Consider the following 23812-nt stretch of genomic DNA (forward strand, 5'->3'; position numbering starts at 1 on the left):
TTCTGGACTCCGCCAACATCGGGAACATGTTTCCTGCCTCTAGCGTGTCCAAGCCCTTAACAATCTTATATGTTTCCATGAGATACCCTCTCATCCTTCTAAACTCCAGAGTGTACAAGCCCAGCTGCTCCATTCTCTCAGCATATGACAGTCCCGCCATCCCGGGAATTAACCTTGTAAACCTACGCTGCACTCCCTCAAAAGCAAGAATGTCAAAACTGCACACAATACTCCAGGTGTGGTCTCACTAGGGCTCTGTACAACTGCAGAAGGACCTCTTTGCTCCTATATTTGATTCCTCTTGTTTTAAAGGCCAACATGCCATTCGCTTTCTTCACTGCCTGCTGTACCTGCATGCTTACTTTCATAGACTGATGTACAAGGACCCCCAAATCACATTGTACTTCCCTTTTTCCCTTGACGCCATTTAGATAGTAATCTGCCTTCCTGTTTTTGCTACCAAAGTGGATAACCTCACATTTATCCGCATTAAACTTCATCTGCCATGCATCTGCCATTCCCCCAACCTGTCCAAGTCACCCTGCATTCTCATAGCATCCTCCTCACAGTTCACACTGCCACCCAGCTTTGTGTCATCTGCAAATTTGCAAATGTTACTTTGAATCCCTTCATCCAAATCATTGATGTATATTGTAAATAGCTGCGGTCCCAGCACCGAGCCTTGCGGTACCCCACTGGTCACTGCCTGCCATTCTGAAAGGGACCCGTTAATCCCTACTCTTTGTTTCCTGTCTGCCAACCACTTCTCTATCCATGTCAGCACTCTACCCCCAATACCATGTGCCCTAATTTTGCCCACTAATCTCCTATGTGGGACCTTACCAAATGCTCTCTGAAAGTCCAGGTACACTACATCCACTGGCTCTCCCTTGTCCATTTTCCTAGTTACATCTTCAAAAAATTCCAGAAGATTTGTCAATGCCCGCTAAGCTTTATTAAAAGTTGTCTGGCTTCTTAAAAGTGTCTCCATTCCTTCACCCCCCTTCTCCCCCCTTTTCTCTTCTTCTCTCCCCTTCTATCCCCTTCTATCCCCCTCTCTCCCCTTCTCTCCCTCCTCCCCCCCCCTCCCCCCCCCGCGCTCTCTAAAGAACTTACCGTTACCGTGCCAGCCGTCTTTTACCTTCTTGTTCATCACGGGTGTGAATTTCAGACAGCGCTCCCCCGCTTTTCTTGGCCACCGCCTTTGCGATGCGTTTGTGTGTGTGTGTGTGTGTGTGTGTGTGTGTGTGTGTGTGTGTGTGTGTGTGTGTGTGTGTGTGTGTGTGTGTGTGTGTGTGTGTGTGTGTGTGTGTGTGTGTGTGTGTGTGTGCAGACGGTCGATCCAGCTTGCGGTTTCATCGCTGATGGTCGACCCAGCTCGAGGTTTTTCAGGCGATTGCCCTCGAGCTTGTAGGTCGAAGATTGTCGCTGAAAAGTCGCATTAGTGGGACAGGCCCTTAAGTGTACAAAATCATGGGAGCATTAGATCGGGTAGACGCACAGAGTCTCTTGACCAGAGTAGAGGAATCGAGAACCGGAGGACATAGGTTTAAGATGACTGGGGAAAGATTGAATAGGAACCTGAGGGATACCTTTTTCTCGCAAAGGGTGGTATTGAATTGAATTGAATACCTTTATTGTCATTCAGACCTTACGGTCTGAACGAAATTTCGTGCCTGCAGTCATACATACAATCATACAATAATAAACAACAATAAGCACAAATTAACATCCACCACAGTGAGTCCTCCAAGCACCTCCTCACTGTGATGGAGGCAAAAATCTTAGGGTTACTGTCTCTTCCCTCCTCTTCTCCCTCTGCGCTGAGGCGATTCCCCACCGGGCGATGGCACAAACAGTCCCGCGGCTCACCGAACCCCGCAAACGAGCCGGTTCAAACACCGCGGCCCGGGGTGGTCGAAGCTGCCGCCCTCCAGTCCAGCGTACGCAGCCGCTGGCCCGCGGCTGAACCCAGGACTCAGGTCACCGCCGCCAGAACGCCGTCCCAGCCACCGGAGCACCGTTCCAGCCCCAAGCCGGATCGCCCTCACGTGAGTGCCGTTCCTCCCTCGAGCTGGGCCGCTCCGACGGGAGCGCCATTCCACCTCGAGCTGGGCCACTCCGACGGGAGTGCCGTTCCACCTCGGGCTGGGCCACTCCGACGGGAGTGCCGTTCCTCTCTCGAGCTGGGCCACTCCGACGGGAGTGCCGTTCCACCTCGGGCTGGGCCACTCCGACAGGAGTGCCGTTCCTCCCTCGAGCTGGGCCACTCCGACGGGAGTGCCACAGCCCCTCACGAGAGAGTCTCAGCCCCTCGCCAGGCCGCCCTCACGGGAGCGTCACAGCCCCTCACGGGAGCGCCGTTCCAGCCCCGAGCTGGGCCGCCCTCACGGGAGCGAGCCCAGGGCGAGTCCTGACAGGCTGCCTCCGGAGCCTCGAGGTCGCCAGCTCCGCCATTAGGCCTCAGCGCAGATGGAGGCAGAGAAGGGGGATACGACAAAAAAGTCGTATTCCCCCGAAGGGAGAGACAGCAAGCCCCGTTTCAACCCCCCCCCCCCCCCACATAAACACAGCCTAAAAACCAAAAACGTAACTAGACAAAACGGAAAAAAAACAACACAAAAAAGTAAAGACAAACGGACTGCAGGCGAGCCGCAGCCGTTCACCAGCGCCGCCACTTCCGGATCGAACGAACTTCCGGAAGAAGTAGTTGAGGCAGGTACTATCACAATGTTTCAGAAACATTTAGACTGGTACATGGATAGGACAGGTTTAGAAGGATATGGGCCAAATGCATGTAGGTGGGACTAGTGTAGGTGGAACATGTTGGCCGGTGTGGGCAAGTTGGGCTGTAAGACTCTATGACTCTATATATAACTGATTTACAAATTAGGTGGTCATTGTACAGGGGCACTGCTTTGCTTCCAGTATCGCTCCACAGAGTGACATCTAGTCACAAACGGGCACAACGCAACCTATCAAAGACCAGTTTCCTGATTGGGTTTGAATCGTTTTTGCTAAAGAGCAGCCAATTATCCAATGCATTCGAGTATGTTGAAATATGTCCGACCTGCGATCTGAAATTATTTTTGTGTCTCACGTTTCCTGTGTGCAATACTTGCTGCTTGTTGTATGAAACAAAGTCATTTATCTTATGTTATGTGGTTAAAATGTTTGACTGACCCAACAGTGGGAATTTGCTTCTGCAGCCATTACTTCCTTCAATGGGACTATTTTCAGAATTTTCAGAAAGAGAGGTGTTCACTTTTTATAAGCCATGCCCTTTATATTTCAATCTGACTGTCTGGATGGTAACAGGCTCAATCAACATACCAGCTATGTATGGACTTTGAATCAGTCGTGTGCATAAACGTTTAAAACTTACCTTTCACTGACAAATGTAGAACTTTAAGATTTCTAGTCTGATTTTTAGCTCATCTAATGCACAAGAATGAACTTGAAGGAGCCAATCTGCATTGGGTTAATGTTAATAGACATAAAAAGCTGGGGTAACTCAGCAGGACAGGCAGCATCTCTGGAGAGAAGGAATGGGTGACGTTTTGGGTCTAGACCTCTCTTCAAAAGAAGGGTCTGAAGAAGGGTTTTGATGCGAAACGTCTCCATTCCTCTCCAGAGATGCTGCCTATCTCGCGAGTTACTGCAGCTTTTTGTGTCTATCTTCAGTTTAAACCAGCATCTGCAGTTCCATCCCACACATTGGGTTATCGTTAATCACTTTAATTGAACCCAAGGAAGCTAGAATTCAACATCAAACCCTTTGTACTAATGTAGACTAAATGGACCAGTGAAACTAAATTCCTGCATGCAGTCAAAGCCTCCCGTGTAAATGTGTTTTGGAAAGAAGCTGGGGAATATAACTTTCTATGCAAATTGATTTCCTTATAATACGATCTCACCATGCGCAACCTTTGAAGGCCGATATCCCCCTGTGTTCCAGCATTGTATTTTTGTACTTGCTTTTCACTCTGGCTGATAACCTTTTCTGTTGACTTCAATGTAAAAGTATTTTTGGGAGGGTGTTAAATGGGCTGTCAGTCTGCTATTGCTGTCGCTTGGACCAGGGCCAATTTCATCCCAGTTTGTTACACTCACATGCTACGTGCTGAAACATATTTTAAATGTATTCTGATCCTTGGGGCAATGACACGTCATTTTTCTTGTTCTTGAACGTTTTGATACATTTTCAAAAAGGGAATTCGATTAATCCAGCTTCTTTTGAAACGCACAATTTTGGTCGTGAATAACAAACAAAGTAATCAATAGAAATAAATCATGTAGATAGGGTGGTTAAGAAAGCTTTTGGTGTGCTAGCCTTTATAAATCAGAGCATTGAGTATAGAAGTTGTGATGTAATGTTAAAATTGTACAAGGCATTGGTGAGACCAATTCTGGAGTATGGTGTACAATTTTGGTCGCCCAATTATAGGAAGGATGTCAACAAAATAGAGAGAGTACAGAGGAGATTTACTAGAATGTTGCCTGGGTTTCAGCAACTAAGTTACAGAGAAAGGTTGAACAAGTTAGGTCTTTATTCTTTGGAGCGCAGAACGTTAAGGGGGGACTTGATAGAGGTCTTTAAAATGATGAGAGGGATAGACAGAGTTGACGTGGATAAGCTTTTCCCATTGAGAGTAGGGAAGATTCAAACAAGAGGACATGACTTCTGAATTAAGGGACAGAAGTTTAGGGGTAACATGAGGGGGAACTTCTTTACTCAGAGAGTGGTAGCTGTGTGGAATGAGCTTCCAGTGGAAGTGGTGGAGGCAGGTTCGATTTTATCATTTAAAAATAAATTGGATAAGTATATGGATGGGAAAGGAATGGAGGGTTATGGTCTGAGTGCAGGTAGATGGGACTAGGGGAAAATAAGTGTTCGGCACGGACTTGTAGGGCCGAGATGGCCTGTTTCCGTGCTGTAATTGTTATATGGTTATATGGTTATAAAGTAAAATTGAAAATCTAATAAGCAAATGGAAAATTCACAGTCCCTTTAGAACAGCACAATGAATGTGAACTCTCAGTTTAACATTTTCCTGACTTTGAATTTAAAAAGTTTTAAATAAGTTATTAATTTGCATATGGCACTATTGTATTTTTTTTTAATGATCCTGACTATATGAAGCTACTATGTGAAATCTTTTCATTCTTTCAGAGCATCAGAGCATCAGGACTGGTGTTGTTGGAAACGATTCTCTTTGGAGCTTTACTCCTGTATTTTCCAGTAAGTGTTTAATGATTTATATTCAAGCCTATGATTCAGTGTAAGTTCTGTAAGAAGGATTTTGATCTATAAACCCATTTATGCCCAAAAATAATGCTAATGAAATAGTGTGCCTGGAGTCACGATTACTGTGAGTGTTTATCTGATTTATGGCAAACTGCCTGAGTGTTGATGCAGTCCAAAAAGAAAAATGGCAATCACATTTACATCCATTCTGGTCCTTTATTGATTCCATCTACTCACTGTGCTGTATTATTTCTTGGGTGGTACCACAAGTCTTTGTTAGGCAGTGAATGCAAATAGGCTTTTGAACCATAAATTTTGTGTAATCATATCGATTGAATGCTTGGTTGTTTGGACACTTGCATCAAGATTTATACATGGGAAGATTTTGACACAGTAATATTTTCCAAGCAAGATCCGCACAGTAGATTCCTGTAAAACAACTATGTATATGTTTTAATTCCTGGTTGTATTTTCAATGTTGTCTTTCATTTTAAACATTGTGAAATTTTCAGAGGCACAAGGAGCTGCAGCTGCTGGAATCTGTAGCAACATAAGAAGAGCTGCTGGAGGAACTCAGCAGGTCAGGCAGCATCTGTGGAGGGAAAAGAGATGTTTCGAGATGTGACATTTCATCTAGACCCAAAACATCAATTATCCATTCCCTCTACTGAAGCTGCCTGACCCGCTGAGTTCCTGCATCAGTCCTTCTTACCTATTCATCTTGAAATTCTTGTTGCGATTTGCAGATATTTAAACATGGTGATAATTCTTTCAACGGTCTTCTTTCATCTCCTACTTTTAGAGATTTAAGTGTAAATGGCATAATTGTGCATGGTGCTTTTGAGTTTGTTCCTGTTAGTTAAATTGAGATTTAATTGAGTTCATTTGAGATTTACCTGTGATGCCAGCATATTTTGCAATTTCATATCAACTGTGTCACATTTCCAGATGACATTGTGTACGTGTTTTTCCTGGCTCCAGCTGTGCTGGGAGAACAGAAACCCACTCTTGTGTAGCCATTGCCGTTACTTCCTGAGAGAGAGCCTGAAAAAATTCCAGCTGATGTTTGGAAATCGAATATAATAAATAAAGTAAGAGTGCGGCAAGCTTGAGAGTGCGGCAAGCCAAAGAGTGACCTCTGATTTCACTGCATGCAGTCACAAGAGGCGGGTCAGGGAAATGTAATGACCAAAGTTAGAAAAGAATTATCACTGTCTTACAGGATATTCCTGGCAGCAGAGGTCACAATTCTAAGTGAATTAGATTTATGAGTGAAATATTGGAGCTGAAACAGAGAATGTGACTTATTTAGGAACAGCAAGATGTCAGCGGGGAACAGAGTAAAATTCTGATAGCAAACTGTGGATGAGCTTGTGTCCCTTAAATGACACAAGATCAGGATACTTAAAGTATCACTGAATGGCAGTGCTGGCTTGAAGAGCCGACTGGCCTACTCCTGCATCTAGTTTCTATGTTTCTATCCAAGCTGGAATGTCCATGCCTTCACTGGTGCAGACGAGTGACGTTCCAGAGGGTAGAAGGAGTGAGGCAGACATTTTTTGTTGTTGTCCTTCATTGTGATAAATTACTACAGAGTATGGACTGAAATAATGCGCAATAATGGAGCAGGATTCTTTCTGCTCATGTCTGTGTTGCAATTATTCATTTCTCATGGCACTGCCTGTGTGCAGTTTGTGCATTCTACTTGTGACCATAGATAGACACAAAATACTGGAGTAACTCAGCGGGACAGGCAGCATCTCTGGAGAAAAGGAATGTGACGTTTCGGGTCAATACCTTTCTTCACACTGAGAGTTGGCACTCTCCGTCTGATGAAGGGTCTCGACATGAACCATCACCTAATCCTTTTTCCAGAGATGCTGCCTGACCCACTGAGTTACTCCAGCATTTTGTGTCTATCTTCGATATAAACCAGCATCTGCAGTTCTTTCTTACACACCTTGTGACCATATAATCATATAACATATAACCATATAACAATTACAGCACGGAAACAGGCCATCTCGGCCCTTCTAGTCCGTGCCGAACACTTATTCTCCCCTAGTCCCATCTACCTGCACTCAGACCATAACCCTCCATTCCTTTCCCGTCCATATAACTGTCCAATTTATTTTTAAATGATAAAATCGAACCTGCCTCCACCACCTCCACTGGAAGCTCATTCCACACAGCTACCACTCTCTGAGTAAAGAAATTCCCCCTCATGTTACCCCTAAACTTCTGACCCTTAATTCTCAAGTCATGTCCTTTTGTTTAAATCTTCCCTACTCTCAGTGGGAAAAGCTTATCCACGTCAACTCTGTCTATCCCTCTCATCATTTTAAAGACCTCTATCAAGTCCCCCCTTAACCTTCTGCGCTCCAAAGAATAAAGACCTAACTTGTTCAACCTTTCTCTGTAACTTAGTTGCTGAAACCCAGGCAACATTCTAGTAAATCTCCTCTGTACTCTCTCTATTTTGTTGACAATGTTTAGTAAACCATGTTTAGTTTCCTTTGGGTGCTCATCTTTCCCAATGTTTCAAGGAAGTTTGGGTAAGCAGATTAATTGGACGCTATGAATTGCCCCCAGTGTGTAGATGATTAGAATTTACTAGAATGTTGCCTGGGTTTCAACAACTAAGTTACAGAGATAGGTTGAATAAGTTAGGTCTTTATTCTCTGGAGCGCAGAAGGTTAAGGGGGGACTTGATAGAGGTCTTTAAAATGATGAGAGGGATAGACAGAGTTGATGTGATCAAGCTTTTCCCTTTGAGAATAGGGAAGATTCAAACAAGAGGACATGACTTCAGAATTAAGGGACAGAAGTTTAGGGGTAACATGAGGGGGAACTTCTTTACTCAGAGAGTGGTAGCGGTGTGGAATGAGCTTCCAGTGGAAGTGGTGGCGGCAGGTTCGTTGGTATCATTTAAGAATAAATTGGATAGGCATATGGATGAGAAGGGAATGGAGGGTTATGGTATGAGTGCAGGCAGATGGGACGAAGGGAAAAAAAATTGTTCGGCGTGGACTTGTAGGGCCGAGATGGCCTGTTTCCGTGCTGTAATTGTTATATGGTTATATGATTGGGAAAATCTAGTGATTCATGTGAATCTGAGGAAATTGCAAAATGGGATTAATTCAAGGTTAGCGTAAAGGGGTAGTCAGTGGTTGGCCTGTTTCCACTGCATGTCTATTTAACTCCTTGAATCTATAAATATTGCCGGTGACTAAGGCCCCAGAACCCCCTTGGGATAAATGCAATGATTCACTATCCTGTGAGGAAATGTCTTCCCTTAATAATACCAGTAAGATATATTTGTCTGCACCTGTTTTCCAACTATAGCACCAATATGGAGCAGGCGGAGAAATTATGTTGCTTCGCATTCATGATGATCCACATTAATTCAAGTTGTGTATGTTGTAAACTAGGAGGGAGCCACAAATGATACCTGATGATATGCTCCATTACTCAAAGCACAGAGGAGAGTCTGTGAAAGCTCTTGCCCACCTGGGGTACAAGGTCTGGCAAGCAACTGTTTCCAACCTAGCTATTTCAGACATTATATAAAAATAATATGCTTTGATAGAATGTTATTCCCTTTCCCAGTTAAGGTATATGACCAAAGGTATTAATGGCCGGTTCTCACGGTGCGACCTGACGCAAGATGTCACCAGAGTGAAGTGGTCGTGGTCCAGCACGAGTTCCGCACGATTTAACGGGGGGTAGATAAAGAGTTCCCACGGTACTCGGCAATTCTGTCATTTGTGCGAGTGACTTGTCCGTCTCCCGATCTTTCCCGTTAATCGTGAATGAACATCGTGGACTGTAGTGTAGTTAATCACGTGGCACAAATTATGTCACTTTTTTTCACACACTATATAAATATCCTCCGTTCGTAGAATTGGCTCATTTGCAGACATGCCTATACAAAGTTGGTTCGAGTACAGGCTGGTTGTTATTTTCATTGACGTGCTGTATGCATTAGCGCAACATGTGCATCGAAAACGCTTGCGTGAAGGCAGAAGGGTGAGATTAATTAAAAAGAGAATTAAGAGGAAGTCTCACTGGGTTAAGCCCATGTTTCAACGGAGACCTCAATTTGGACAATTTGAGCAACTGCTTAATGTGCTGTGCGAAGAGGATAAAAGTGCATTCAAAAACTTTGTCAGAATTTCACCCGAGCTCTTTAATGAGTTAAAGAATAATTTGGGACCTCTGCTGAAGAAGACTGACACTGTAATGAGAAAGGCACTGGAACCAGGGTTGCGCATAGCAATCACCCTCCGCTACTTGGCCTCAGGCGATTCTTATAAAAGTCTGTCTTACATCTTTCTTGTCGCCACCAACAGCATCTGTGGTATTGTCCGAGAAACCTGTGAGGCGATCATCCAATTTTATTCAGCTGAAGTGATGGAATGCCCCAGTACACCAGATGCGTGGAAGAGAGTTGCACTGGGGTTTGAAAACAGGTGGAACTTTGCTCACACATGTGGGGCTTTGGATGGCAAGCATGTGGTAATTCGTAAACCACCCGGAGGTGGCTCAAATTATTTCAATTACAAGAAATTCCACTCAATTGTACTCATGGCGGTGGTTGATTATAACTACCACTTCCTGTATGTGGATGTGGGCACACCTGGAAGTGTTGGTGATGGCCGGATTTGGAAAGAATCCTGGCTTGGAAAGAAAATGGAAGGTGGAACAGCAGGCATGCCTGATCCAGAACCTCTGTCAGGAGAAGACAGCCCGGACATCCCATATGCGATGGTTGCTGATGAAGCCTTTGCACTACGGCCCTGGATTATGAAGCCATATCCACAGAGGAATCTAACTAGGGAACAGAGGATCTTCAATTACAGGCTGTCAAGGGCCAGGAGGGTAGTAGAAAATTATTTTGGCATCTTGGCAAACAGATTTAAATGCTTGCTCAAGACAATGGAGCAGAGGCCCAAGAATGTGGAGAGTATAGTATATGCAGCATGTGTTCTGCACAACCTGATCCGAATGAGAGGTGCAGCTGCTGGATCAGCAACATCCATCCAGGACGGTGACATAGTGGACAGTGACACAGGGGAATTAACACTAAGTACTTGGAGAAGTGGTGCGAACAAGTTGAAAATGGTCTCACTGCAGCGTTTGAAAGGTAACTCGGGCATAACCAGTGTGAAAGAGCAAAGAGACCATCTCTGCGCTTACTACAATTCACAATTGGGGAGTGTGCCTTGGCAGGACAGCTATATTGATGGGTAGCCGACCACAGGAACACTACTGCATGTTATAAGCTGACTTCCTAGTGTTGTCCTCTGAAAAGTGCTTCCTATAAGATGTTCGTCCGCAAAACCTGCCGTTTAGAACATTGCATTGTCCCTTTAAATGCCTGAGTTCACGCTTGTAGCGGAGGTTGATGGATATAATGTGTTTTAAATAATCTCGCGTGCCTCATTTGTTGTATTTCGTGTATGCGAGGCCCTTTTACAGACAAATGTTTTATGTGATGCATCTCCTCTCACTATGTGACAGAATTCGTCTTCTTATATTGTCAAATAGGAATAAAGACTTTGTATCACATTTACCGTGCTGATTGTCTTATTTCATTTTCTACCAAGAGGTGAAGAACACCTTTAAATAACTGAACATTTCAGGGTCCTGCACACTCAAAAATGTAAATGAGTGAAAATGTGATTATATCACCTCCATTAAGGTATTTTGTGTTTCAGCATGAGAGGGATTATAACATTAGAGACATTCATCTTGTAGTGATGTATTAATGACGATTTGCAGACATCAAGCTGATAGTAAAAAATAAATGTATTTAGCAGTGAGGTAAACAAGCAATGACAATCAAAATGCTGAGGTAAAAGCTTTATCACACTTCAGGATATAATAAAATGTGGAGCCACCAACATGAGCATCACATCACCACTCACATGAGCACCCGGGATACTCCGCAGCCTTCGTCTCCAGCAGGTTGCGCTTTCTCTCCCTATTTCTATAATCCTCTCTGGATTTGTCATAGAGAATCTCATTGCATTGGTACCACTCCACCAGTTCCCCCTCTTGTTCCCTGTTGAAGTTATATGGCCTTACCGTCTGCCATCTTCCCTTTATGTTACCGTCTGCTGAGGCTATTGGGGAGGCAACAGCTACTGGGGAGGCAATCTCAAATCCACCTTGATCACCCTCTCCCTGCTCCAAGGAGCCCACAGGCAGTGGTATCTCTGGCATCTCCTCTTGCCTCTCCACCTGTCTCTCTTGCTGAGTCTCCTCCTCATTTACCTGCATGGCTAAAAACTTTCTGACTTTCTTTGACCCCTTTCTTTGCGCTTTTCTGAGAGGCATCTCTGCAAGTCTTACTGTGAAAAAGATTCTCAAACAATGACAATTAGGTGGGACGTCCTCGATGGACACATGGTCCATTGGCGATATTGAGACCACCTTTTTTACTCACCTTATGTCCCCTCTGTCAAGCTTCCGGGTTTACCGTTCGCAGGAGTTCCCACGGTACCCGCAAGAGTCATTACGGATATCGCACGGATATCGCACTGGCATCTGCGTTCATACAATGTTGCAACGCTGCTCAAGTCACTCTTGGAGAAATTCAAAACATTTTGAATTTTCTCCCGACCTTACAAAGTTACACGACTACCTGCCGTTAGCACCACGGAGGTCCTCGGTGGTCCACAAATGCCGTACTGCTATCGCAGAAGGTTCCCACGATGTTAAACTCTTGTTAAGTCTTGCGTCAGGTCGCACCGTGAGAAAGCCCTTTAACACTGTTTCCCTTTCCACAGCTATTTCCTAATCTGCTGGCATTTTCAGTATTTCCTGTTTTTATTTCAGATTTCCAACATCTGCAGTTCTTGCTTATAGTCAACGAAAAATAATGCAGTGCCCCATCCTCTCCCACCACTGCATGAAAATTCAATAACATTTAACTAATTCTATGACCCAGGGTTTGCTTCCATTTACTTTTTCAGTTCCAGAATCAATTTCACTGATTCAATGATTCATTGATACTTTATTGTCGCATCTACAGTGAAATGATTTGTTTTGCATAAAACCCAGTAAAATCGTACTGCAGACCTCACCTAGCAGTACACAAGGGTCACCATGTGTTCTGGTGCTGACAAAGTTACAAAAATTCAAGTCCAATCTTCTGCATGTACCAATCTTGTTCACTGTACCAATTGGCGTATGTGACAATAAATGTGAATGAATTTAGAAACATAGAAACATAGAAAATAGGTGCAGGAGTAGGCCATTCGGCCCTTCGAGCCTGAAGGGCTGAATTCGATATGATCATGGCTGATCATCCAACTCAGTATCCCATCCCTGCCTTCTCTCCATACCCCCTGATCCCTTTAGCCACAAGATCCACACCTAACTCCCTCTTAAATATAGCCAATGAACTGGCCTCAACTACCTTCTGTGGCAGAGAATTCCACAGATTCACCACTCTCTGTGTAAAAAATGATTTTCTCATCTCGGTCCTAAAAGATTTCCCACTTATCCTTAAACTGTGACCCCTAGTTCTGGACTTCCCCAACATCGGGAATAATCTTCCTGCATCTAGCCTGCCCAACCCCTTAAGAATTTTGTAAGTTTTGAACTTGGACTTGAACTTGACCCCAACCCCCCTTCCCACTGGGTCCCCCTTCATTCTCGACAATTTCTTAAGACCTGGAGATAAACAGATTTAAGATGGTTGAGGAGTTGATGGGACATGGTGTTGGGGGGGTGGGGGGGGGGGGGGATGATGGATGATGGATGATAGGGTGGTGGTGAATCTCTGGAATTCTCTGCCACAGAAGGTAGTAGAGGCCAGTTCATTGGCTATATTTAAGAGGGAGTTAGATGTGGCCCTTGTGGCTAAAGGGATCAGGGGGTATGGAGAGAAGGCAGGTACAGGATACTGAGTTGGATGATCAGCCATGATCATATTGAATGGTGGTGCAGGCTCGAAGGGCCAAATGGCCTACAACTGGCACCTATTTTCTATGTTTCTATCAACTGAGTTACTGGGTTACCCTTTGAAATGTTGACTATTTGATCCGAGTGTGCAGTTTACTAGCAATGGTCATACAAGCAAAACATTCACTGCATGCTCATTTAACAGTTCACAGAGTGAGCCATATGTGGCCTATCTGAAGGATTATTGCAGATTGCATGATGCAAATATAAACTAAGCAAGCAGAAAATGGGTTATGTATTTACTTTTTCTTTGAGGATGCATTGTGGCCAGTATCATTTGGCATTCTTTTTAAATTTGTAAAAAGCCAATGGAATGAGATAGATTAGATCAAACTGCATGATATTAATATTTGGTTTATTATTGTCATGTGTACCAAGAAAGAGTGAAAATATGTGTGTTATCCAGGCATACCATACATGAGCACACTATAACATGAGCACAACTGGTGGTAAAAAGTGAAAGGAAAACAGTGCAAAATATAATGTTACAGCTGGTGAAAGTGCAGGTAAAAAAATTACAGGGGTACAAAAAGGCAGATTAGTTGTAAAAGGAGCCTAACTGTTCAGAACTGGCAACATGGAGGGTGAAACCTAGTTCATCCACACACCCACTTCACCCTGTATAATTAAAAAAAACATGACATTTGCAAGATTGTCTCAAATTCCTATTTTGTGGAGTATTGGGCAGATCCTCCATGCAGGCACTAGTCCCTCTGCCAGGAATGTCTTGTGTATCTCAGTGAACGATCGGATCTCTGGTGCAGTGCAAGGTTAAGTTAGCAGCAGCATCTTGCCGTTGGCATTTCTGTCAGCTGGACCTCACATAGATTGCAATGAGGCAGCATAAATACCCTGACTATCTGGAATCTGGAAGCTGAGGCTGTTCCAAGTACAAGTGCAGTAATCCCATTGAATTTATTGGAAAGAAGCAGCTGCCTGGAGAACAGCAGCTTAACCAACGTTGAGGCAGGAAACAGCTATCAAAGCTATTCTGTGAGTGCAGCTGGCCATTTGTGCTGGAACAATCTCTCTGCTCTCTTCTGCTGGGGCATGCCGGTATGCGAGGAACTCTTTGCTGGAAACTGTGCACAGGGCCTCACAGAAATAAATTGTGTGGCCTAAAGGCAGGAATCTCAGTATACACTCGAGGTTGAGCTTGCGTTTGTAAAATGGAGGCAGTGACTCCAAGCTGCTGCGATTGCCACAGAGGCGGACATAGTCATCCTGACGTCATGATTTTAAGCCGAAAAACAATCTGACGCCGAATGCACATGTAGCCGAAATGATAAATAGGTATGAAAAACTGAAACGTTTAAAAAAATCTATATTTGCTGCAAGAATACATAAACAAATGTATTTAACTATTTTAAAATGTAACAAGGTACAACAATTTAACTATTTAAAAATGTAACAAGGTACAACAATTTAACTATTTACGAACATGACGTTGAAAAGCCTCGGTGGCAATCGCAGCAGCTTGGAGTCACTGCCACACCTTTCGGCATGGTGTCGGTTCGGCTTCGTATCCTTTCGGTGTGGTGATTGGTGGCTTTTCGGCGTAATGTTTGTTCGGCATCTTGTCTTCCACTTCGTGGCTTCGGCTTCTCGTCTTTGGACATCCTGGCCGCACACGGTAAGAGGTTTTAGGAGATCTGAGGAAGATCATCTTTACACAGTGAATGGAAACACAAGCAGCTGCAAATGCTGAAATCTTAAGCAAAACATAAAGTGCTGGAGTAACTCAGTGAATCAGGCAGCATCTGTGGACCAAATAGATGGGCAGCGTTTCAGGTTGGGATCCATCCCATAACTGGTCCCGACGCGAAACATTGCCTATCTATTGCCTCCACAGATGCTGCCTGATCTGCTGAGTCACTCCAGCACTGTCTTTTTTTCACGCAGAGAATGGTTGGAATCTAGGGCACATGACCCAAGAGTGTGGTGGAGGCAGGTACACTATTAATAATTAAGAACACTTGACTTGCTAAGCCATGTAAGATTATAGACCAAGTGGTGGTAAATGGGATTAGTATGTGAGTAGCTGATGCCCAATGTGATCATGATGGGCCAATGCAGTCCGTTTGTCTTTTTTTTTTGTTTTCTTTTATCCCGTTGCTACAGTTTATTTCAGTTTGTTTTAGTTGTGTGTGGGGGGGGGGGGGGGGGGGTGGGAGAAACTTGTTTTAGTCTCTTCCTTCTGGGGGATGCGACCTTTTCTTGTCGTACCCCCCGTCTCCGTCTCCGTCTGTGCTGAGGCCTAATGGCAGAACTGGCGGCCTCCAACTGGGACCGACCTCAAGGCTCCGGAGGCAGAGCCAACCAGGGCTTACCATGGAGTCGCATGCTCGTGGTACAGGCCCTTTACTCAAGTATCAACAGAATCTGTTATATCTTGTATGAAAGAATGTACATTTAAAATATCCAGTCCAATTCCATATACAGTTGGCAACATTTCCCTAAGTTACAACAAATATTTTGTTGTTGTAACATTATAGCATATATCTATGTTTGACTTTCCTGTTGCTTTGAGATATTATAGTTCCACAGAAACTTGAGTTGAAGTTGAGCTTGTTGAGCAAGGGCTGCCATGGCACTTCCTCCACAGTGTACATTAGAATAGCTTAATCGTTTCAGAATCACTTTCCGCCTTCCCACTGTCTTCCATTACTGACTTGCCTTCCAGGCAACAGTAATATCACCAGCAGACAAATTAGTGGCCAGGAGACAAATAGCATTTATGATTTAACAACAACAATTTGCATTTATATGACAGTAATAGTGTGGTGAAGCATCCTAATGTGTTCAACCAGAATGTTATGAAACAAAATTATACAGTGACCTATGGAAGTGTATATTAACATTGGAAATGAAAAGATTGGTCAAAGAGCTATGTTATAAAAGAAGGAGAGAGATGGAGAAACAGAGGAGTTTCTGCAGAGAGATTGTGAAGATCCAGTAGACCTTGGTGGACTGGGTGCAAGTATTTGGCAAAACAGTTGTTAAATCTATGCTTTGTCTCACTGATGTACAGGAAGATTGTACAGGCAACATCGGGAACACTGGATGTAGTTGGTGAGGTGCATGTGAACCTCTACCTCACCTGGAAGGACTGCTGGGCTCCCTGGATGGTGGTGAGGGAGGAAGCATAGGGACAGGTGGTACATCTCCTGTGGTTGCAGCGAAAAATACCTGGGCAGGGAGTGGTTTAGGTGGGAATGGATGAATGAACCATGGAGTTGTGGATGGAATGTTCATATGGTATGAGTCTGTGTGATGATATTGAGCGCATATATAACCAATGATTGTAGCGTGTTGTTTTCTTTGCCTAAGAATATAAAGTGCATTTAAGACAGACATATTCAGAGGGAGCTATATTTAAGAGGAAGTTAGATGTGGCCCTTGTGGCTAAAGGGATCAGGAGGTATGGAGAGAAGGCAGGCACGGGATACTGAGTTGGATGATCAGCCATGATCATATTGAATGGCGGTGCAGGCTCGAAGGGCCGAATAGCCTACTCCTGCACTTATTTTCTATGTTTCTACGTTTCTATGACATGAAGCTTCAATTTACCAGGACTACTTGGGCGAAATCTGTAGTTCCCAAGAGAAATTTGGACTGCAGATAGAACAAATAAACTGCTGGCAAAAACTTTTGGGTCTAGCAGTATTTTTGGAGTGAAATGGACAACTGATGTTTTGGGTTTAGACCCTTCTTTATACTGATCGCTGTTTGAAAGAAGCCAGATAAGACTTCCCATGTATTCCCCTCTCCATTGCCATAACAACCTGTCTGTCTTTGCCTTCATCCATTGTCAAAGTGAGGCCTCATGGTCGCTGGAGGAACAACACTTGGGTAGCTTACAACCTTAAGGTGCAAACATTGAATTTTCCAATTTCAGTTAACCCTCCACCTGCCCTTTTCATCTACCTAGATTCTACCTGCACGCAACTTTCTTTCCATTCCTCCTGCCCCCTTACCCAGTTTCTATCCCCTCCTCTACCTCCCCATCTGCGCATCCTCTCCTCACCTCACCTATTTTTCTCTGCTTTCCCTCTGCCCACCTTCCCTTCATTTGGCTTTATATTTCACTCCTCAATTCCTATTGTATTTGCACCCTTGAATCTTCTCCACTTATAACCTCCAGGCTTGGCTGCTATTTTCACCCTTCTCTCCCCATCAGCAATCACCAATCGATTTGTCAAGTTTTACCCCACTCCTTCCCCTCACCCCTTTCTACCAGCGATCTCCCCTCTACTCCATCAGACTGCAGAATAGCTCCTGCCCATTGTCTGCCAATTTTCCTACACCGATGCTGCCAGACCCGTTGTGTTCCTCCAGCAAAGATAGACACAAAGGGCTGGAGTAACTTAACATCAGGCAGCATCTCTGGATAAAAGGAATAGGTGATGTTTCGGGTAGAGACCCTTCTTCAGACTGAAGGGGAGAGGGAGAGCAAGTTCCTCCAGCAATTTGCTTTATGCTTAAGATTTCAGTGTCTGCAGTCTTTTATGTCTCTAATACCTTGACTTAATGTGAGGTTATCCATTTTGGTGGCAAAAACAGGAAAGCAGACTATTATCTAAATGGTGGCTGACTAGGTAAAGAGGAGATGCAGCGAGACCTGGGTGTCATGGTACACCAGTCATTGAAAGTAGGCATGCAGGTGCAGCAGGCAGTGAAGAAAGCGAATGGGATTTTAGCTTTCATAGCAAAAGGATTTGAGTATAGGAGCAGGGAGGTTCTACTGCAGTTGTACAGGGTCTTGGTGAGACCACACCTGGAGTATTGCGTACAGTTTTGGTCTCCAAATCTGAGGAAGGATGTTATTGCCCTAGAGGGAGTGCAGAGAAGGTTCACCAGACTGATTCCTGGGATGTCAGGACTGTCTTATGAAGAAAGACTGGATAGACTTGGTTTATACTCTCTAGAATTTAGGAGATTGAGAGGGGATCTTATAGAAACTTACAAAATTCTTAAGGGGTTGGACAGTCTAGATGCAAGAAGATTGTTCCCGATGTTGGGGAAGTCCAGGACAAGGGGTCACAGCTTAAGGATAAGGGGGAAATCCTTTAAAACCGAGATGAGAAAAACTTTTTTCACACAGAGAGTGGTGAATCTCTGGAACTCTCTGCCACAGAGGGTAGTTGAGGCCAGTTCATTGGCTATATTTAAGAGGGAGTTAGATGTGGCCCTTGTGGCTAAGGGGATCAGAGGGTATGGAGAGAAGGCAGGTACGGGATACTGAGTTGGATGATCAGCCATGATCATATTGAATGGCGGTGCAGGCTCGAAGGGCCGAATGGCCTACTGCACCTAATTTCTATGTTTCTATGTTTACCTTGGCTATTTTTGAAGATCATTACATTTTTTTCTGAACCATTTGCCATTTTGCGGCATGGTGGATGTTACACTGACAACCCCAATGCCGTAATGACTGAGCTTATTGTATGAAGATCTAAGGTAAAAGGGTCAAGATTCCAGCATCTGCAGTCTCTTGTGATTCCTTTAAGCTACATAAACTAGGGTATTGTCCAATTTGCCTCTACCACATTGCAGATTTTGAACTTTGTCAATGGAACTGATGCGCTACAGTACTATATACTGCTCACTGTATCTTGAACATTGCTCTATCTATTGTACTGTAATTTGACTTGATTGTATTTAGGTCGGTGGGGGCACTGCAAGCCGGCGCCCTGTCAGCAGCGTCTCCGTTTTTTTTCTACTTTTTTTGTTTTTTTAGTATGTTTTAAAGTATGTTTTTAATGTTCCTCTGTGCGTTTTGTGTGGGGGGGGGTGAGGGGGAAACCGCTTTGGTCGCCTCCTCCACGGAGAGGCGACTTTTTCCAGGTCGCCTCCCCCGTGGCCTAACAGCAAGGATCGGCGCAGCCTTTCCCGGGGCTTCAGCGGCGGGCACAGCATGGACTCTCATCGCGGAGCGGGAGGGCCCTCGCTGGGGCTCGCCGGAGGGGAGCGCTCCGTTTCTCTGGCCCGCGGCAGCCGGCAGCCTGAAGCCGCGGTCTGCGGACCTCCAGTTGGCGTGGCGTCTGCAGCCCGGGATCTGATGTTGGGGATCCGGGGAGTAGAAGAAACTTCCACCGCCGGCCCGCGGCCAACTTCTACCACGGGCGCGGTGACGACTTACCGTCAGAAGCGGGGTCCCTCGCCAGGGATCCCTGGAGGGGAGCTTCGTCTGTCGGTCCTGCGGTCTGCGGTGCTTCTGGCTGCGGCTCGCACCTTAAATCTTGACCGCCGGCCTGCGGCCTACACCAGCCTGAAGCCGCGGTCTCCGGTGGGGAAGAGCCGATTCTGGACTTACCTGGACTTTTTACCTTGTCCTTTTACCATCTGGACGCCGCGGCGATGGCTGCGGAGTGTTGCGGTCCCGACCACGGGGGAAAATGGAGGAGGACTGGCCAATTTTTGTGCCTTCCACCACAGTGATGAATGCTGTGGTGGATGTTTGTGTTAAATGTTTTATTGTGTATTGTGTGTTCTTTCTCATTGTACCGCTGCTGACAAATTCATTTCACTTGCACTTTATGTGCAATGTGACGAATAAAACCGTATTGTATTGTATTACCCGATCTGGTTAGATAGCATACAAAAGACAGCTTTTTACTGTATCTCGGTACAGGTAACAATAATAAATCTAAATCGACAGATGTTGACAGAGAAACTCAATAACAGAGCATTTTTTTCATTGCTCTGTAATTGCTAATTAATTGAATTAAAGCTGACAAATGATTGCAAAAGTGACTGAATTGCAAAATTTAAATCACAGTGGTTCTGGATACATGCAACAGTAACACTAGTTGGAGGGCAGTATAGGCTTGATAACATTGCTGTGGGATTGAAGTCATGCACAAACTAGAATAGCAATTCAGCTCTTGACAGTAGGATGAATGTGGCTCCATCAAAAATTAAATCACCTGCCCTTACCTGAGCCTCCGTCATGAAGCCGGCCGTAAGATGATCAAAAATGGGCCAGGAGTCTCTATGGCAATAGTGAGCACAACTCCTTTCTTGATAACAGAGAATGGGAGGCATTGGAAGGAGGCCCAATGGTTAGGATCCATCATCCAGATGTCTTCATCAGTTGTGACAATGCCTGAATGTCTATCGGTTATGTAGGGAGCTTGCTCCTGTCTCTGATATACACATTGGTTTTTCTATTAAAACCTTACACTTAAAACCATAACTATTGTTGAGAACTTGTTATAGGTTTAAGGTGAGGTGGGAATAGTTTTAAGGTGAGGGGGGAAAGATTTACTAGGAACCTGAGGGGTAACTTTTTCACACAAAGGGTGGTGGGTGCATGGAACGAGCGGGTAGTTGAGGCAAATGCTATCGCAACGTTTAAGAAACATTTAGAAAGGTACATGGATAGGATAGGTTTATAGGGGTATGGGCCAAATGCAGGTAGGTGGGACTAGTTTAGTTTTTTTAGTTTAGTTTAGAGATACAGCACGGAAACAGTCCCTTCGGCCCACCGGGTCCGCAACGACCAGCGATCTCCTCACACTAACACTATCCCACACCCACTAGGGACAAATTTTACCAAGCCAATTAACCTACAAACCTGTACGACTTTGGAATGTGGGAGGAAACTGAAGATCTCAGAGAAAACCCACGCAGGTCAGGGGGGGAACGTACAAACTCCGTACAGACAGCACCCGTAGTAGGGATTGAACCCGGGTCTCCGGCACTGCATTCACTGTAAGGCAGCAACTCTTGCTGTGCCACTAGTGTAGATAGAACATGTTGGCTGGTGTAGGAAAATTGGGTCAATGGGCCTGTTTCCACACTGTAATGATATGTGCCAAGATGATATGTGTAATTTTGTGTCTCTGATGCGATCTAACCACGCTATGACTATTCAAATCGCACTGCTTGCCCATCATGCTTTGCAGATTGCCTATTTTAACAAAAATATTCCCTGCAAATCGGCTCAAAACTGTTTTGGGTCTAATGCTCTGTGCCATTCCTGTGTGAATTTCATCCAGTGATTCTGACATTGCACTACAATCCTGCAGCATTGCACTATTTTGGACTGATCATTTGGTTTATTGTTGTACATCTCATGAACTCTATGAACACTGTTTATTCTGTGAGCATCACGTGAAAAAAAGAATTCCATTGCACTCAGGTGTATATGAGAACAAACTAATCTGAATCTGGCATCATTGATGTTTATTGAAATAAGGTGAGAAGTGGAGACAGGACAGAGGGGCGCACTTTGTCTAAGACCCATGATAATAGACAATAGACAATAGGTGCAGGAGTAGGTCATTCGGCCCTTCGAGCCAGCACCGCCATTCAATGTGATCATAGCTGATCATCCCCAATCAGTACCCCGTTCCTGTCCTCTCCCCATATCCCCTGACCGCTATTTTTAAGAGCCCTATCTAGCTCTCTCTTGAAAGCATCCAGAGAACCTGCCTCCACCGCCCTCTGAGGCAGAGAATTCCACAGACTCACCACTCTCTGTGGGAAAAAGTGTTTCCTCGTCTCCGTTCTAAATGGCTTACTCCTTATTCTTAAACTGTGGCCCCTGGTTCTGGACTCCCCCAACATCGGGAACATTGGATTGCCATTTCTCATAATCTTCTACGTTTTTAGTCTTTAAGCACAATCTCCTTTCAAAAGCCTTGCCCTCCACATTGTTCAGTTGAGCTCTTTTGTTATCTTAAGCTACTCCGCTATCTTCTAGGGTTTTCCAGTCGTGAGATTCCCTGGACATTCTCTAAGGTGGCACGGTGGCATAGCGGTAGAGTTGCTACCTTACAGCTCCAGAGACCCAGGTTCGATCCTGACTACGGGTGTTTGTCTGTACGGAGTTTGTAAATTCTCCCCGTGACCTGCGTGGGTTTTTTCCGAGATCTTCAGTTTCCTCCCACACTCCAAAGATGTACAGGTTTGTAGGTTAATAGGAATGGTATAAAATAAATGTAAATTGTCCCTGGTGTGTGTAGGATTCTGTTAATGTGCGGGGATCACTGGTCAGTGCGGACTCGTTGGGCCGAAGGGCCTGTTTCTGCCCTGTATCTCTAAACTAAACTAAATTCGATTTTTGGAGTATTAAGTTCTGGTCATTGGTCTTTGCACCATGATCTCCCATTATTTAGATAGTTTTGGCAACACCCTGGTCTTGTGTCCAACACATAAGATAGATACACCATCTCACTCATGCTCCCAAAATAACTCCTGCATGTTAGATCTCCTATGGAAATCTTTTAGACGGATAGTGTACTTGCACCACCTATTTGGAATAGCAGGCTTTTTTTATGCATGAAAAAATTCTACAGGGAAAGTAGTGACTTTAAAATATTTATATAAAACCTTGCACTGAACCAGCATGAACATTGTAAAGAGGAGTTAAAATTAGACCATGTCAACTTACTGTGTGAAGACATTCTAATTTTATGTATGCCATTTCCTGTTCACCAAAATCTAAGTAGGCCATCACTAAGGCCAGCACTGGGATGTGGCATGGCAGGAGGAAGCTGAAAATGTCAAGATAAATTCAATGAGATTACTTTTGTGAGAATTCTTTGTAGCCCAGGCAGAGAGAGTGCCACACCTCTAAGACTGCAAAAATCCTTACGTCTCCTAGCTAATGTTGTGCAATTCCCTCTGTCAAGTATTTGCATGTCATAGCCATTGCCCATCACTGAGGACATGCTGCTAAGATGCTTTTGAATCTCTTGTGTGCCAAGCCTCTTGAGTCAACTCTCATTTTAATTCTCATTAAAAACTGAAAATGCTGGAAACACCGTCAGGTTAGACTGTGGAAAGAAACACTGTTAAGTGGCCACCCATCCTCATTTGTTTGCCCCAACATGGATGGAACCACAACATGAGCAGTAAATTGTGGCTTATCTTGATAGCTTGCACATGGGAACAACACTGCCCATATTCCTCTACATAATTTTTATGAGGATGTTGCTAGGACTCAATGACTTGAGCTATAGGAAGAGATTGTGCAAGTTGGGGCATTAAATTATTGGAGTGCAGGAGGTTAAGGGTTGAATTTATAGAGGTATATAAAAGTGGACTAAGACAAGAGATATGGACTAATGTGGGCAAATGGGACAAGCTTAGATGGAGCAACTTGGATGGCATGGATGAGTTGGGCTGAAGGGCCTGTTTCTGCGCTATCTGACTCTATCACACATCATCCAAGCTTGGAAGCATATCACTGTTCCTTCATTATCATGGGAATGAAGTCCTGCAAGCCCCCACTCAACACCAGCAAAGGAACACCTTCACCAAAAGGACTGCAATGGTTTAGCAAGGTAGCTCGCCACTGTCTCCTTGAGAGCAATTAAATCCTGAACTAGTTGGTGTTGCTTTCAACCCAGAATTAAATACGAAAGAAGTAAAGTAATATTTGTAACCACCACAGAAATCCTATTGACACAAATGTTGATGTCTTTAAATCTTCATCAGATATATTAATAACCCACAAATAAAATCAGAATTTGAGGAGAGTGTCTTTCTGTGACTTGCTATCAAAGTAAATGTGAGAATGAATTTCTGAAATGATAATAAACACAGAGACACAGTTAACATACAATTAAACAGATACAC

General features: G+C 44.3%; 1 protein-coding gene across 1 annotated transcript in view; it reads left to right on the forward strand.

The window, feature by feature from the left end:
- Positions 1 to 23812, forward strand: part of gpr158 (G protein-coupled receptor 158) — a 636863-nt gene that overhangs the window by 427200 nt on the left and 185851 nt on the right. The window contains 1 exon segment of the mRNA XM_033015870.1: positions 5174 to 5242. Coding sequence (XP_032871761.1) covers positions 5174 to 5242 — 69 coding nt within the window.

This window comes from Amblyraja radiata, chromosome 2, assembly GCF_010909765.2.
Source record: "Amblyraja radiata isolate CabotCenter1 chromosome 2, sAmbRad1.1.pri, whole genome shotgun sequence".
Taxonomy (NCBI): domain Eukaryota; kingdom Metazoa; phylum Chordata; class Chondrichthyes; order Rajiformes; family Rajidae; genus Amblyraja; species Amblyraja radiata.